The sequence below is a fragment of the Caretta caretta genome, chromosome 2 (assembly GCF_965140235.1).
Source record: "Caretta caretta isolate rCarCar2 chromosome 2, rCarCar1.hap1, whole genome shotgun sequence".
In the NCBI taxonomy this organism is placed as follows: domain Eukaryota; kingdom Metazoa; phylum Chordata; order Testudines; family Cheloniidae; genus Caretta; species Caretta caretta.
In genome coordinates this window covers 18,591,903-18,609,583 of record NC_134207.1, presented here as the reverse complement: position 1 = coordinate 18,609,583, position 17,681 = coordinate 18,591,903, and the positions used below count along the sequence as shown (strand labels likewise).

Below are 17,681 nucleotides of genomic sequence, written 5' to 3'. Positions count from 1 at the left end.
TACTACACAGTTGTCAGAACTGCAGTACTCATCGGGCGGCTCAAGCACCCTCTGTCACCACAGAGCCGCTCCCTGCCAATTGCTTCTTATCGGATAGATTCCGACAGAGAGGGGAAAGAGGGCGAGTCGTCGAATGGACATGTGCTACATATCTCAAAGAACAAGTTACAGAAAGGTAGGTAACCTTTTTTCCCTTTCTTTGTATGATTGCACATGTTAATTCTGCTGTAGGTGACTCACAAGCAGATTAACGTGGAGGCGAGCTTGGAGTCTATCTGAATGACTGTACAACAATCCACCCAAAGCTGGCATGATTCCTGGACTGATGGGAAATGGTATAATCATAGAATCATAGAATATCAGGGTTGGAAGGGACCTCAGGAGGTCATCTAGTCCAACCCCCTGCTCAAAGCAGGACCAATCCCCAACTAAATAATGAGCAGCAAAGGTGTGAACTGATGACCAGGTTGCTGCTTTGTAAATGTCTCAGATAGGTATTTGTGCTAGGAAAGCTGCTGAAGCTGCTTGCACTTTAGTTGAATGAGCCATTGACATTAGCGAAGTGGTAGCAAAACGAACGCAAGACGAAATCCCGGAGGAAATCTTCTGAGTGAAGCCAATTTATCTTTCACTATCTGCAACTGTGACAAATAACTGGGCTGAAAATCTAAAGAGTCTGATGCAGTCAAGTAGATGGCTAATCACATCCTAGATCCAGTAAATGAAGCTTCTGCTGATGTGTATGCTTGTGAAACTTCAGGAAAAAAGTTGACAAATAAATTGCTTGGTTAATGTGGAAATTGGAAACCACCTTTGTCAAGAATTTTGGGTCAGGGTGGAGGTAAACTTCATCCTTATGGAAAACCGAATAAGGAGGTTCTCAAACCAAGGCTCTCAATTCACCCACTCTCCTTGCTGAGGTAATCACCATCAGAAACACCGTTTTCATGGAGAGATGGAGTCGGAAGCAAGTCACAAGAGGTTCAAAGGGAGGTCCCATTAATTTTGTTAGCATGATGTTGAGATCTCATGAGGAAACAGCTTCTTGAACCTGAGGATATAATCTGTCCAACCTTTTAGAAACCGGATAGTTATGGAATTGGAGAAAAAGCAATCTATTACCCACTGGAGGGATGGAATACTGAAATTGTTGACAAATGTGTTTTAGTGGAACTGTCAGACCTTGATGTTTTAGGAGCAACAGACAATTCAAAACATGGCTAATGGAAGCCTGCACAGGAAAGAGACTTTTCTGTTGAGACCACATAGAAAAACATTTTAATTTGGCCAGGTAAGTATGTCTAGTTGAAGGCTTTGGCAATTCAAAAGCACTTCCTGAACATCTTTCGAGCAACTATTTCCACTGTGCTAGCCATGAAGCATCCATATTGTCAAGTGGAAGGCCTGTAGTTTGAGGTGGAGCAGACAGCCAGGGTCTTGAGAAATCACATGTAAATTCAATGGAAGAAGTAGAAGTGGCCTCGCTAACAATACTAGCAGGGTCGAGAATCAATGTTGCCAAGACCACGCTGGTGCTGTCAGTGAGGCAAGCATGATCCTGCTTGGCCTTGAACAGGGCTCTGAGTAGAAATAGTATCAGAGGAAAGGCAGAAAGTGTCTGTCAAAGACCCTGAGCTGTGACCCCCATGGGAACAGAACTGATGGCACTTTCTGTTGGCCTTTGCTGCAAACAGGTCTATTTGGGGAGTTCCCCCACAGCCGGAAGATAGACCTGGCAATGTCTCGATGTAATGACCACGTGTGGTGAGCAAAGACCAGCTTAGGTGATCTGCCAACATGTTCTGTTCTCCTGGAAGTTACGCAGCTTAGAGGTGAATGGAATTGGTTACGCAGAATTCCCAAAGTAGAACTGCCTCCTTGTACATTTGGGACAAATGTACCACTCCCTGTCTGATTACATAAAACATAGTTGCTGTGTTGTCTGTTAAAACTAGCAGATATTTTCCCAGAATACACGAATGGAAGGCCAAGTAGACTAGATGGATAGCACATAGATCCCTGAAGTTTATATGAGTCCTCAGATTCTGTGATAACCAAAAGCATTAAGTTTGCACGATTCCAACGTGTACACCACAATACAGGGACGAGGCATTTGTGACTAAAATGAGATTTAGTTGCGGAGAAACAAAGGGAACTCCCATGCAAACGTTCCAAGGGTCTGTCCACCAACTCAGAGAGGACAAAATTTCCTCTGGACGTGAATCGCTCTGTTTAGAAGATGTTGAAAGGGGACATACATTGATGCTACCCATCCCTGAAGCCTCCTGAGGAGTAGTCTGTCATGCTGTACTACATAGGTATGTACATATGCTGCCTCGTGCCCCAAAAGTTTGGGGCAAATGTGCACTGTGGTAACAGGATGTGCTTTTAGATCCAACATGGTCTCAGAGTGTTTGGAACCTTGAATGGGGCAAGAAACACTCTGGTTTTTGTAGCATCTAGGAGTGTCCTGGTAAATTCTATTCTCTGCACAGATTTTAGAATTGGTTTGTCCAGACTGAGTAAGAGCCCCAGTGTATTGAAGGTGGATTGAATGATGGCCACACTGAACAGCACTTGAGACTCGGACTGGCCTCTCACCAGCCAGTTGTGCAGGCAGGGAAACACACGGATTCCCAATCTCCTCAGATATGTAGCTACCAGTACCATGTGCTTTGTGAAAACATAAGAGGCTGCTGACAGGCCGAATGGAAGTACCATGAATTGATAGTGTCCCATTCACTACAAACCTGAGAAACTTCCCATGGTCTGGACAGATTGCTCTCTGGAAGTAGGCATCCTGAAAGTCAAGAGCAGCATACCATTTGCCCTGTTCCAGGGAAGAAATGATGGAAGCTAGGGTAACCATATGGAACTTTATTTTCTTCAGGTACTTGTTTAACTCTCTTAGGTCTAAAATAAAAATGAGACGACCTTTTGATTTGGGAATAAGGAAAGAGTGGGAATAAAAACATTTTTGCCTGAGGAACTCTCTCTGTGGCTTCCACTAGAAGGAGAGATTGGACCTCCCGCTGATGAATGGTCTTGTGAGCAGTCCCTGAAGAGGCATGGGAAGAGAAGTGGAGTTGGAAACGAATGCAGGGAATAGCCCAGATCCATTATGCTAAGGACCCACCAATAAGATGTGGTGTGAGTCCAAGCATGAAGGACTGGCAAAGATAGGGTAGAAACAAATTGGTTTGTAACTACTGGTATGCTGCCTTTGACAAACCCGTGAAAATGCATATTTAAACTGGGCTGCTGCTTGTCACAGATGACAAGGGGGGCTGTCGTCTCCTGTAATTCCTGCCTCTTTTTCTTGGCAGGTCTTGGTGCCAAGGTATAAAATTCTGATATCTGTGAGCCTGATGGGGCCAGAACTGTTTCCTCTTTGTCACCAGCATGTAGATTCCAAGTGACTTCAGTGTTGTCCTGGAATCTTTTAGGTTACACAGCCTATCATCCATCTTTTCCAAGAAGTGGGACAGACCATCACATGGCAAATCCTGGATGATGTGCTGTACTTCAGGAGAGAGACTGGAAGACTGCAGCTATGAACACCTCCTTACAGACATGGCAGATACCATGCATTGAACTGCTGAGTCCACCGCATCCAAGCAATCCTGAAGAGCTGTCTTTGCCACCAACTTACGCTTCTCTATCATAAGAGTGAACTGTCTGGAGTCCTCCAGTAGCTGTCTTTAAACGTTGTGATGTTTTATAGACTCACAGACTTTAAGGTCAGAAGAAACGACCATGATCATCTGCTCTGACCTTCTGCACACTGCAGGCCACAGAACCTCACTCACCCACTCCTGTAATAGACCCATAACCTCTGGCTGAGTTACTGAAGTCTTCAAATCATGATTTAAAGACTTCAAGTTACAGAGAATCCACCTTTTACACTTGTTTAAATCTGAAAGTGACCTGTGCCCCATGCTGCAGAGGAAGGTTAAAAAAACCCAGGGTCTCTGCCAGGGGAAAATTCCTTCCCGACCCCAAATATGGCAATCAGTTAGATCCTGAGCATGTGGGAAAGACCCACCAGCCAAACAACTGGGAAAGAACTCTCTGTAGTAACTCAGCGCCCTCACCATCTAGTTTCCCATCATATCATCATAGCCCCAGTGGGATATTTGCTACTAGCAGTCACAGATCGGCTCCATGCCATTGTAGGAAGTCTCATCATACCATCCCCTCCATAAACTTATTAAGCTAAGTCAAGCCAGGTAGGTTTTTTGCTCCCAGTGCTCCCCATACGGTGAAGTCATAGTGACACAGGAGAGCTTGCTGGTTAGTAATTCTAAGCAATAGGCCTCCTGTCAAATAAAGTTTACAACCAAACAAATTCAGCCTCTTTGATTCATTACTCTTTGCTGTTGACCCTTGGTGTCCTGCCTCTTCCACTCATTAGCTAGTGCCACAACCAAAGAGACTGGGAGCAAGTGAAATCAGAGATGTTCAAAACCCTTAAAAAGGACACAGTGTCTCTATTCTGCCTGTTTCACCATAGGCAGGAGAGAAGAAGGGGTCAGCCAAAGTTTTTTTAACTGGCTCCAGAATTGCTTCATTAACTGGAATTGCCACTCTGGAGGGCTCCGCAGATACTAATATGTTCACTAGCTTGTGATATTTTTCACAGACCCCTTCCACTTGACTGTCTAAAACCGAGGCAAGCAGTCCTTAGTGAGCCTTGTAATTCTCTTCTGGTTGTGGAGAATCACTCACCATCTCTACAGCCTCATTGGGTGATGAGGAAGAAGACACACCATTGGTACACAGGGCAATGCTGAGGGAATGGCTGATCTGCCTCTTGCAGTGGAAGTGCTGTCTGAGCAATTTCTAGTTGCTCAGTACCGCTCCCCGTTCCGGGCACCAGAAACCATTGTCTGTGGTGCTGATGATCTCTGTGCACCCTTGAGGAAGTCAACTCAGGTGAGGAGAGGTCTTAACAGGGGGACAGACACCCCACCTTCCAGAATGGCCACTGACATGGTGGTGGGCCCCATGGTTATGCAGGCCATGGCCCGTTGCGATGTGCCCATTGCTGGGACTGATGTGACATCCATGGACTTTAAGGCTCTTATGGAAAGTCAACTTCCTGTCTGGTATGGGACACAAAAGACCCCACTTCCAAATCTGACTCTGAGTCCCCGGTGATGGTGGAGCAGAACCCATGTGGACAGGACACAGGTAAGCCGAACCAGGGGACGGTGGTACTGGGGATATTAACAATAGCTTTCCCCTGGAATATACAGGCCTTCTAGGTACTGGAAGTGGCATTGCCACTCCATGGTCTTGAGAAGCTGGTGCAGGAATTACAGTCACCAGTATCAGCTGAAACCCTTCCTGCATTGCCAGGGACACCAATACAGAAAGGTTAAACAATTCTCTGGCAGCAGCATATGCCTCTGGCATTCTTGGTGCTGGAATTGGGTCCTGAGTCCAGCATATTGGAACTTCAGGTGTTGGCCTTGACAGACCTGGCACAGGTTCTGGAGTTGACAAATCTTCCCCCTTTGTAGCAGAGGAACACTCTGGGGAATGCTTCTCCTCAGTGACCCTCTCAGAATTCTTGCTTCTAGTTGGCCTCAGTACCAAAGGTCTTGCTGTATGAGGTACCATGTCCTTGGAAGACCTGTCTCTTCTTCAGTTCCAGAGACACAGAACATAGCGCTGAAGACATCTCAGGAGGCGCCGTATGTACTGATGGCTCCCATGAATGGTGAAGTGCCGCTTCCATAAGGAGACACTTAGGTCTTGCTACTCTATCTTTTTTAAAGCGAGGTTTATTCCCTCTACAAATGAGACACTTGTCACTCATGTGGGACTCCTCCAAACATTTTAGGCAGCTGAGGTGTGGGTCACTGACCAGCATCAGTCTGGCTTACAACGGGCAGGATTTGAATGACAGAGAGCGAGGCATGGTTCTAGCCCCAGTCCTGGGCCTGAGAATCAAATTTGGTTCAAAAGTACCTAAAAACTGAAACTTAAGACTAGTATGAACTATATACTATATCTAACTAACTACTAAATGAGAAACAGATTATATACAAAGAGTGAGGGAAATAAACTTGTGATAGCAAGACTGGGAGCACTCCAGCTGTCACTGGTGGTAAGAAGGAACTGAGGAGGGTTGGGGGTGGCTCCACATTATTACACAACATGCGTAGCATGGCAACAGAAGGCACTCAAGCCACCCTGATGGGTACTGCTGAGGGAAAAAGTTTTCCAACAACTGTGCATGAGGCATGGAAGCACCTGCAGTGGAATGGACACGTGCAATCACTCGAAAAACTGGGACAGGATAAAGATGTCAGCATTAGTTTCAATTGGCAAAGTAGCAACTATTGAATTTCATATTAAATTTAAATTAAAAATATTTTCTTACATTTCCACAAAACTAGCCAACTTTGAGAACTTCTTGGAAACCCATGTCAATTATTCAAAATTCACTTTTACCTTGTCATCTAAATCATCATCACTTTCATCAATTTCTTCCTGTCGAAGGTTCCACTCATATTCTACATGTATGTGTGGATTTAGCTTCCCTGCCTTGGCTTGGGAAAGCTGAAAAGCAAAAATGTAACAGTATCAAAATGCTTACTGTTTCGTCAGTCTCTACTTCCTATTCCAAAAAGTGTGCAGTAAGAATGTTTTTTAATATTTAAGAGCTTGAACAAATGGCAAAAAACCACTCTGTCTTAGTTTTAAACCCTTCTCCCTTCCCCAAAATTAAAATCATAAAGCCCAAGAAACAAAAAACATCCACACAAACATTTTAATCAAATTTTCTTTAAAGCACTTATTAACCCCTGGGCGTTGTCATATTTGACTTAAACATACTAATATTTTGAACACAACAGAATATCTGTATAAAGCAGCATACATCTGGAGAGTTCCTCTAAAAAAGCAATTTGCCCTTTTCTGCACAGCTTTTCAGACAAACTATTAGAGAATGCTAGTTATTTTTGTGTGTGCCATTTCTGGTGTCATCTATGGAAGAGTGGGAAGAAAGGAGCAAAGTAAACTTGCAAACTGATACTTTCCTGTCTATGTACTTAGATGACCCCCATCACCATTGTATCAGAGCACCTTTTAAGACCAGTATGAAGCTGTCATTTTCCCTCCACGCTACCCCCTACACATGGAATGTCCTCTGAACTCCACCTGGCCAGTCTATATGACTCATTCAAACCCCACTCAGAGACCATATCTTCTGTGTTGACCTTCAAAAGAAGAGTTTATTGAAATTATGGGGGAGAATAATTAAACCTCTTATCTACTGCCTCGTACTTCCCACTGTGAGTGTGTTCTTTCACTTATTTCATATTGTAAGCTCTTTGGTGTTGAGGCTGTCTTGCATCATACAACACCAAACACAATGTCAGACCCAAACAACATAAATAATAATTTGTATATTTACAAAGCACTGCACAGGGTTTAGGACATCTCACTTAATTTAACCTAATGGAAATTGTGTAGTTAAGGCTCCAAGCTACCCAAAGAAAGTTTACTCATGAATTTACCTTCATCAGCACAAATACTTTGACACCATAACTTTTTACTTCCTTTATAGTTTACATAGATATTAAGTGTTGCCACTTCCTTTCAATTGTGAACTTAGTCCCACTGTCAGTTTTCAAAGACAGAGAGAATATTTTTCTCCCCCAATATGGAAAAATATAAAAACATATGAAATGATCAGTCTTATTTTTAATTAACCATGACAGTCTGAGTAGGTATTTGCAGGATTTCAATTACAATAATAAGCAAATGTAGTGCTGTCAAACTGTCCCATGTCGACAGGTTAGGATACCTGATGGTTTATTGCTAAGATTTTCATAAAAGGTACATTTATAACTATACAAAACCATTGTATACCCAGGTCAAAAAGTTAGCAACCAGTCCTCACAATTCTGTTGTGCAGTAGCTCTTCTTTTAACGGATAGTGTGTCTGCAGTACTAGAAAGAGCACTAAGAGTAACAGAAGTGGTAGTATCTATCAGATAACTCAGGCTCACTGAGCTCAGGTTAAGGGGCTGTTTAATTGCGGTGTAGACGTTTGGGTTCAGGCTGCAGTCTGAGCTCTGGGATTCTTTCACCTCGCAGGGTCCTATAACCAGGCTCCAGCCCAAACCCAAACATGTACACTGCAATTAAACAGTTCCTTAGCTCAAGCCCCAAGAGCCTGAGTCAGCTGACACAGGTTTTTACTATGCTGACAGCTTGTGCCACATGCTTGCAAAGAAACTGCGGAACCACCTAATCAACATCCTCTACAGAAAACAGGGAAAGATTAAGAATGAGCTCTCAAAACTGGATACTCTCATAAAAAACCAACCTTCCACACAAACTTCCTCATGGCTGGACTTTATAAAAACTAGCAAGCCATTTACAACATACACTTTGCTTCTCTACAAAAGAAAAAGGACACTAAACTATCTAAACTACTACATGCCACAAGGGGCCACAACAGTGGTTCCCTTAACCCACCCAGCAATATTGTTAATCTATCCAACTATACTCTTAGCCCAGCAGAAGAATCTGTCCTATCTCGGGGCCTCTCCTTCTGTCCCTCCACCCCCACGAACATGATACAGTTCTGTGGTGATCTAGAATCCTATTTGAGTCTGTGACTCAAGGAATATTTCCAACACACATCTGAACAACATATTAACCCACAGAGACCTTCCTACCAAGACTACAAAAAGAAGGATTCTGGGTGGACTCCTCCTGAAGGTCGAAACAACAAACTGGACTTCTACATAGAGTGCTTCCGCCGACGTGCACGGGCTGAAATTGTGGAAAAGCAGCATCACTTGCCCCATAACCTCAGCCGTGCAGAACACAATGCCATCCACAGCCTCAGAAAAAACTTTGACACCATAATCAAAAAGGCTGACAAAGGAGGTGCTGTCGTCATCATGAATAGGTCGGAATATGAACAAGAGGTTGCTAGGCAGCTCTCCAACACCACTTTCTGCAAGCCATTACCCTCTGATCCCACTGAGGGTTACCAAAAGAAACTACAGCATTTGCTCAAGAAACTCCCTGAAAAAGCACAAGAACAAATCCGCACAGACACACCCCTGGAACCCTGACCTGGGGTATTCTATCTGCTACCCAAGATCCATAAACCTGGAAATCCTGGATGCACCATCATCTCAGGCATTGGCACCCTGACAGCCGGATTGTCTCACTATGTAGACTCCCTCCTCAGGCCCTACGCTACCAGCACTCCCAGCTATCTTCGAGACACCACTGACTTCCTGAGGAAACTACAGTCCATCGGTGATCTTCCTGAAAACACCATCCTGGCCACTACGGATGTAGAAGACCTCTACACCAACATTCCACACAAAGATGGACTACAAGCTGTCAGGAACAGTATCCCCAATAATGTCACGGCAAACCTGATGGCTGAACTTTGTGACTTTGTCCTCACCCATAACTATTCCACATTTGGGGACAATGTATACCGCATGGCCCCACAGTATGCCAACATTTTTATGGCTGACTTAGAACAACGCTTCCTCAGCTCTTGTCCCCTAATGCCCCTACTCTACTTGCACTACATTGATGACATCTTCATCATCTGGACCCATGGAAAAGAAGCCCTTGAGGAATTCCACCATGATTTCAACAATTTCCATCCCACCATCAATCTCAGCCTGGACTAGTCCACACAAGAGATCCACTTCCTGGACACTACAGTGCTAATAAGCAATGGTCACATAAACACCATCCTATACCGGAAACCTACTGACCGCTATTCCTACCTACATGCCTTTCATCCAGACCACACCACACGATCCATTGTCTACAGCCAAGCTCCACGATACAACTGCATTTGCTCCAACCCCTCAGACAGAGACAAACACCTACGAGATCTCTATCAAGCATTCTTACAACTACAATATCCACCTGCTGAAGTGAAGAAACAGGTTGACAGAGCCAGAAGAGTACCCAGAAGTCACCTACTACAGGACAGGCCCAACAAAGAAAATAACACAACGCCCCTAGCCATCACCTTCAGCCCCCAACTAAAACCCCTCCAAAGCATCATCCAGGATCTACAACCTATCCTGAAGGACGACCCATCACTCTCACAGATCTTGGGAGACAGGCCAGTCCTTGCTTACAGACAGCCCCCCAACCTGAAGAAAATACTCACCAGCAACCACACACCAGAGCCACTAATCCAGGAACCTATCCTTGCAACAAAGCCCATTGCCAACTGTGTCCACATATCTATTCAGGCAACACCATCATAGGGCCTAATTACATCAACCACACTATCAGAGGCTCATTCACTTGCACATCTACCAATGTGATATATGCCATCATGTGCCAGCAATGCCCTTCTGCCATGTACATTGGTCAAACCAGACAGTTTCTACGTAAAAGAATAAATGGACACAAATCAGATGTCAAGAATCATAACATTCAAAAACCAGTCGGAGAACACTTCAATCTCTCTGGTCACTCGATTACAGACCTAAAAGTGGCAATTCTTCAACAAAAAGACTTCAAAAACAGACTCCAACGAGAGACTGCTGAATTGGAATTAATTTGCAAACTGGATACAATTAACTTAGGCCTGAATAGAGACTGGGAGTGGATGTGTCATTACACAAAGTAAAACTATTTCCCCATGTTTATCCCCCCCCACCGTTCCTCAGACGTTCTTGTCAACTGCTGGAAATGGCCCACCTTGATTATCACTACAAAAGCTCCTCCCACTCTCCTGCTGGTAATAGCTCACCTTAAGTGATCACTCTGGTTACAGTGTGTATGGGAACACCCATTGTTTCATGTTCTCTATGAATATAAATCTCCCCACTGTATTTTCCACTGAATGCATCCGATGAAGTGAGCTGTAGCTCACGAAAGTTTATGCTCAAATAAATTTGTTAGTCTCTAAGGTGCCACAAGTACTCCTTTTCTTTTTGCGAATACAGACTAACACAGCTGCTACTCTGATTCCAAACAGTTTCCTTCAAAAGCAAGAAGGAAAAATTACTTACAGGTTGTTGTGATTCTCTGAAAATTCTTGCAGAATTCTCATTATTAGGTTTCTGGTCTAGTGGAAAATTCCCCAAGCTCCAAAACTTCTGGCCCTCTCAGACACCAATAGGTCTACGCAATGGCACTGCCCAATCAGAGCTCCCCTTAGGTGCCCCTGGAACATTCTGACTGCATTTAGCAAAGGAGCTCCCCTACAGGAGATGTCTAAGAGTTTTAACCATCACTGCTCCAGCTTACTTCTGTAACCCACATTGGGTGCGAGTTTTCCTTACTTTCACTCACTGCCCCTTAGTTTCTTTGTTCTTTAGGAGCTCAATATTGAGTTGTTTCCATTTCTCTTTTCAGGATTTCTGAAGATGAAGATGTCTAATTACTCCATCAACAAATACGATCTGTGCTCCTAGTAGCAAATCTAAGGGGAGACCAAGACCTGACAAGTCTTGATATGTGCACCATCATTTTACTGGCCTGATTTGAGGTCCTGGCAGAAAGGCCAACAGGGAGAACATGTGTCCCATAAGATACAGTAAGGTGCAGCCAAGATGTCTCAGACTGGGGAAGAGGCCAGAACTGAGAAAGATGCACAGCTCCTAAACTGGATCTACAAAAGTAAGAGCTGTAGCTCTGCGGGTTAAAGTAGATAAAACATTTGTTGTAGAAAGCAAGCTTCTTCACTGACCAGTCATAAAGAAGCTGGCTGGAATGTTCTGAGGGTGCAGCACACCCAGTAGGGCAGAACCCTCAAGCTAAGCTACAGAAGACCCAGAGAATACAAAACAAAAACAAACAAAAACTTAAAAGCAAGGTAGTTTCCAGCCTGGAGACTGGAAATCCAGGAGTGAGACTCCTACATAGACAGTATCTTTAGAAAAAGAAAAAACTTCTCTTCTTTAATTTGTGACATTTAATTTTAAATATTTTAATAATTTCTGATTTATCTTAATTCTGCCAGTGTTTTGAGATGTTGGGTGCTTAAAAAACAAAGTTTTTTTCTTACCAGTTCTTCACACTGAGTAGCTTTCAGTCTCTTTGCTATGTCCAGAGCTGTCTCTCCAGCTTGGTTTACTATAAAATAAGTTAAAAAGCTGAATAATTTTATGTATACATTATGTTGTAAAATCTCTCTGGAACCATACATTAACTTGCAATTCTTCGAAAGAAAATATTTGAATAAAAATATTTAAAGCCTATTTCCTAGCTGAATTCCTCTTTGTCTTCTTGGTAGGGCATTTGGGTCATAGATACGTGCTTAACACAATTTTCATTTTTGCTTGGTAAATCAGTTTTTACACACTGGTATACAAATAAAACTGCATAAACTCATATTTTAGGAAGAAAAATTTCAAGTATCACATATTAGCGAAGAAAAATTTCAAGTATCACATATTAGCGAGCTTACCTATATCAATAGTCGGTTTGCCTCTCAAAAGCAATTTCAAACATTCAGGTTTATTATATATACTGCAGTAGTGTAGAACTGTATTCCCCAAAGCAGTTTGTTTATCCAGGTTTCCACTAAACAAAGTAAAGAAAAAAAGAGAAAAAAATCATATGCATGTTCAGTCCCAAATTTGTCATCTGTATATTGTATCTTATTATGGACACCATACATGACAACATACATAACTTCTGCAAAGAAAACGTGTATTTTAACAAGTAACTACCCTTTTCTGTCTAACAGTAACTCTTGTTCTGTGGCTGCACTGCTTTCAGTGAAATACAGTGTAGGAGTTGTGTGCCTAGGCACATGGCTCTGGAACCTTTTTTGAACAGTGGCTGAAAGTTATAGAGTATAAATATTTTCTCTGCGCCTACATTCCAAAGCCCAAGGGTATGTGCCCTGCTCCTTATACAGGTACCTTAAGTTCCTCTTTATTCGCCATCAAGAGTGGTCAACAAACCCAACTCCTGTTTCTCAGGCATGTTAAACTATCAAATCTAACTTTGTATCTTAACAAATACTTTCTATTTGGGGCTCTACAAAATCACGGCTGTGAAAAACACATCATGGACCGTGAAAACTGATCTCTCTCATGAAATCTGGCACCCAGCCGAGGGCTCCTACCCTACGGAGGGCTCCAGCTGTTAGTCCTAGCGGGCATGGAGAGGGATGAGACTTCCTCTTCCCCTGCAGGGGCTGCTCCCGCAGTGGATCAGACCCACCTCCAGGAACCTTCCCCAACTGCAGGAAGCACCGCAGTTCCAGCTGTCATCTCCCCTCGGTGTAGGGAGAGGCTACGGCTCCTTGAGCTGTCACCTGCCCCCAATGGAGTAGGAGACTGCTGGGAAAACTGGACATATGGTAACCCACCCCCCCTACCCTGCAACCCTCACTTCTGCGCTGATGCTGGTGCTGGCTTTAGAGCTGGCACCCGACCAGCAGCCTTCCTCTCTGGCTGCCCAGATCTGAAAGGTGGATAGAAAGCTGGCTAGACTGTTGGACTCAATAGGTAGTGATCAATGGCTCCATGTCTAGTTGGCAGCCGGTATCAAGTGGAGTGCCCCAAAGGTTGGTCCTTGGGCCGGTTTTGTTCAATATCTTCACTAATGATTTGGAGGATGGTGTGGATTGCACCCTGTTTGCAGATGACACTAAACTGGGAGGAGAGGTAAATATGATGGAGGGTAGGGATAATATACAGAGGTCCCTAGACAAATTAGAGGATTGGGCAAAAAGAAATCTGATGAGGTTCAACAAGGACAAGTGCAGAGTCCTGCACTTAGGACGGAAGAATCCCATGCACAGCTACAGACTAGGGACCGAATGGCTAGGCAGCAGTTCTGCAGAAAAGGATCTAGGGGTTTCACTGGACGAGAAGCTGGATATATGAGTCAACAGTGTGCCATTGTTGCCAAGAAGGCCAATGGCATTTTGGGATGTATAAGTAGGGGCATTGCCAGCAGATCGAGGGACGTGATCATTCCCCTCTATTCGACATTGGTGAGGCCTCATCTGGAGTACTGTGTCCAGTTTTGGGCCCCACACTACAAGAAGGATGTGAAAAAATTGGAAAACGTCCAGTGGAGGGCAACAGAAATGATTAGGGGACTGGAACACATGACTTATGAGGAGAGGCTGAGGGAACTGGGATTGTTTAGTCTTCAGAAGAGAAGATTTGATTGCTGGGGGGATTTGATAGCTGCTTTCAACTACCTGAAAGGGGGTTCCAAAGAGGATGGATCTAGACAGTTCTCAGTGGTAGCAGGTGACAGAACAAGGAGTAATGGTCTCAAGTTGCAGTGGGGGAGATTTAGGTTGGATATTAGGAAAAACTTTTTCGCTAGGAGGGTGGTGAAGCACTGGAATGCGTTACCCAGGGAGGTGGTGTAATCTCCTTCCTTAGAAGTTATTAAGGTCAGGCTTGACAAAGCCCTGGCTGGGATGATTTAGTTGGGGATTGGTCCTGCTTTGAGCAGGGGGTTGGACTAGATGACATCCTGAGGTCCCTTCCAACCCTGATATTCTATGATTCTATGAAGGCAGCAGGGCAGAAGTAAGGGTGGTAATCCCACGACTGCCCTACAATAGCCTTGTGAGCCCCGCACCCTGAAAGCCTTTTGGATCGGGACTCCAAGGGTTACAACACCATGAAATTTCAGATGTAAACATCTGAAAAAGTGAAATTTTGACTAATTTAAAAAAACCCTGGCCATGAAATTGACCAAAATGGACTGTGAATTTGGTAGGACCCTATTCATGTTGTTAGATTTAGTTTAGGTTGGAAAGTCACAGCATTTCTTTTTTTTCTTTTTGACCACTCCATTCCATTTTTGGTAGTTTTGTGTCACCTTGCCCAAAGTGGTGATCTTGTTTTAAAACAAGGTTTGATATATGTCCCTCTTTTCCTGTGGTCTTCCCACATTTATCTGAGAGTGTTAAGCCTGATGGTGGCATACCTCTCTCGTAGTGGGACTTTGTGGAGTCAATGTCAAAAAGAGAAAATCTTCATTAATGCACCGTAAAGCCACTAAAGATTTTACACGGCAGGAGACTGATTTTTTTTTTTTTTTGGAATTTGGCTCCCTTGTGTATATGTTGCATTTTTTATTACTGTCTGCTCCATACAATGACTAGAATAGAGTCCTCATCTCAAGCTGAAAAACCTGCACATCAGCCTTTGGGCTGTAGCACCCTTTATTACTGCTGTGTCTAGTTTCATGGGGAATCTAATATGTGGGCAGACCAACCGTATCCTTGCACCTCTCCCTGACTGCATATTGGGGTGAATGGGACTTCACTAACACCCAAAAGGTGCAGACAGCCAGAGCAGCTTGGCCCACCATATCATCAGAACATGAAGCAGCAGAGAGGCTTCCAACTTCCTTATTGGAAGGGGTAAGAAAACCAATCCCCATCCTCATGAGTCTTAGAGGTAGCAGGAAGATTAAGCAGGAGTCACCAATGACCAGACCTCTTTCAGAGGCTGTCCTCTTCTTTTGCTGGAAGCCCTTGCCTGACAACAGGGACTTGGAATGAAAGTGTCCAATGAGACTGTGTCACTAGCATGACAGGATAATACTCTTCACCATTTCTGGAAGTTTGAGTTTTTGTGTGTATATTTATGAAAATCAAAGAACAGTCTCAGGGCAGATCTACACTACTGCTTAAGTCGATCTAACTTATGTCGCTCCCACCCCACTCCCCACCCCGAGCGACACAAGTTTCGCGCTGTGCACACCGGCACTGTACTGGCGGGAGACACCCTCCCGCCAGCATAGCTTCTGCTTCTCACTGAGGTGGAGTAATTATGCCGATGGGAGAGCAGTCTTCCGTCAGCATAGCACATCTTCACCAGACGCACTACGGCAGCGCAGCTGCACTGATGTAGCTACGCCAATGTACAGCTATAGTGTAGAGTTGCCCTCAGAAAATTATAAATGATTAGAAGAAAAATATACAAGGTGGCTGGCCAGTGTTGTTCATGCCAAAGAACCAGTGGCTGGCTCTTTTTGTTGGAGAAGTGCACTCCAATTTTGAGTTTAACATGACAAAGAGTGACAACTGACAAAAAAAAATCTGACTATATAGATGAGAACATTGACATAAAAGATCATCAAGTGAAGATTTCATAACTAAGCAGAATCACTTCAACTAATCACTGTGTAAAGTATCAAACCATCTGAAAAACCAATAATAATAATTTACACTTTTAAAGCATTTTCCAATTGATGGTCTCAAAGTGCTTTGCAAACATTAATAAATTAACCCTTAAAACACTTTTGCTAATGTAGGCAAGTAACATTTATTCCATTTGACAGATGAGAGAAGTGAAGGCTCAGAAACGATGAGTGACTTTCGCAGGGACATGTAACAAGTCAATGAGAGATCTAGAAATGAAACCCATTTCTGACTTCAAGTCCCATGCTTTAACCACAAGACTAAGTTTCCTCTCTTATACAGACTATATAAAGTTTGAAGTAGCTACATGAGTTACTGGAAAGGAGAAGGGAAAACAAGTATAATTAAGACTGTATTCTGAAGGTTAACAGGAAATATCAGCTGTGTTAGAAAAAAACAGGCTGTGATGAGTCTACTGATCATCTTCTAGCCCTTAATTACTGCTACTGTGCTAAAACCCACAATTTGACAAGACAGCAGCAGCTCTTTGTTTTCTTCACTCAACAGGAAATCATTAAAAGTGACATCAGATCTATTTAGTCAGCTCACTGCACAACTGTAAATCTCATATCAGAAATAATCATGCTGCATTGTATATGAATTGATTTTATTTCCTTTAGAGTGTGCATTTTCACTAAAAGAAAAGGCAGACTTGTGGCACATCAGAGACCAACAAATTTATTTGAGCATAAGCTTTCGTGAGCTACAGCTCACTTCATCGGATGCATTCAATGGAAAATACAGTGGGGAGATTTATATAAACAGAGAACATGAAACAATGGCTGTTACCATACATACACACTGTAATGAGAGTGATCAGGTAAGGTGAGCTATTATCAGCAGGAGAGCGGGGGGGAACCTTTTGTAGTGATAATCAAGGTGGGCCATTTCCAGCAGTTGACAAGAATGTCTGAGAAACGGGGTGAGGGGGGGGGAATAAACATGGGGAAATAGTTTTACTTGTGTAATGACACATCCACTCCCAGTCTTTATTCAAGCTTAAGTTAATTGAATCCAGTTTGCAAATTAATCCCAATTCAGCAATCTCTCGTTGGAGTCTGTTTTTGAAGTTTTTTTTGTTGAAAAATTGCCACTTTTAGGTCTGTAATCGAGTGACCAAAGAGACTGAAGTGTTCTCCGACTGGTTTTTGAATGTTATACTTCTTGACGTCTGATTTGTGTCCATTTATTCTTTTACGTAGAGACTGTCCAGTTGACGGCATATATCACATTGGTAGATGTGCAGGTGATTGAGCCTCTGATAGTGCAGCTGATGTGATTAGGCCCTATGATGGTGTCTCCTGAATAGATATGTGGACACAGTTGGCAACGGGCAACGGGCTTTGTTGCAAGGATAGGTTCCTGGGTTAGTGGTTCTGTTGTGTGGTGTGGTGTGTGGTTGCTGGTGAGTATTTGCTTCAGGTTGGGGGGCTGTTTGTAAGCAAGAACTGGTCTGTCTCCCAAGATCACAAAAGCTTATGCTCAAATAAATTGATTAGTCTCTAAGGTGCCACAAGTCCTCCTTTTCTTT

General features: G+C 43.5%; 1 protein-coding gene across 6 annotated transcripts in view; it reads right to left on the bottom strand.

The window, feature by feature from the left end:
- Positions 1-17,681, bottom strand: part of ASAP1 (ArfGAP with SH3 domain, ankyrin repeat and PH domain 1) — a 362,608-nt gene that overhangs the window by 43,824 nt on the left and 301,103 nt on the right. For all 6 annotated transcript variants that reach the window (XM_048841653.2, XM_048841649.2, XM_048841648.2 and 3 more), the window contains 3 exons: positions 12,431-12,546; positions 12,029-12,096; positions 6,463-6,570 (listed from right to left, as the gene is read on the bottom strand). In XM_048841653.2, the coding sequence (XP_048697610.1) occupies positions 6,463-6,570; positions 12,029-12,096; positions 12,431-12,546 (292 nt within the window). The remainder of the gene's footprint in view (positions 1-6,462; positions 6,571-12,028; positions 12,097-12,430; positions 12,547-17,681) is intronic.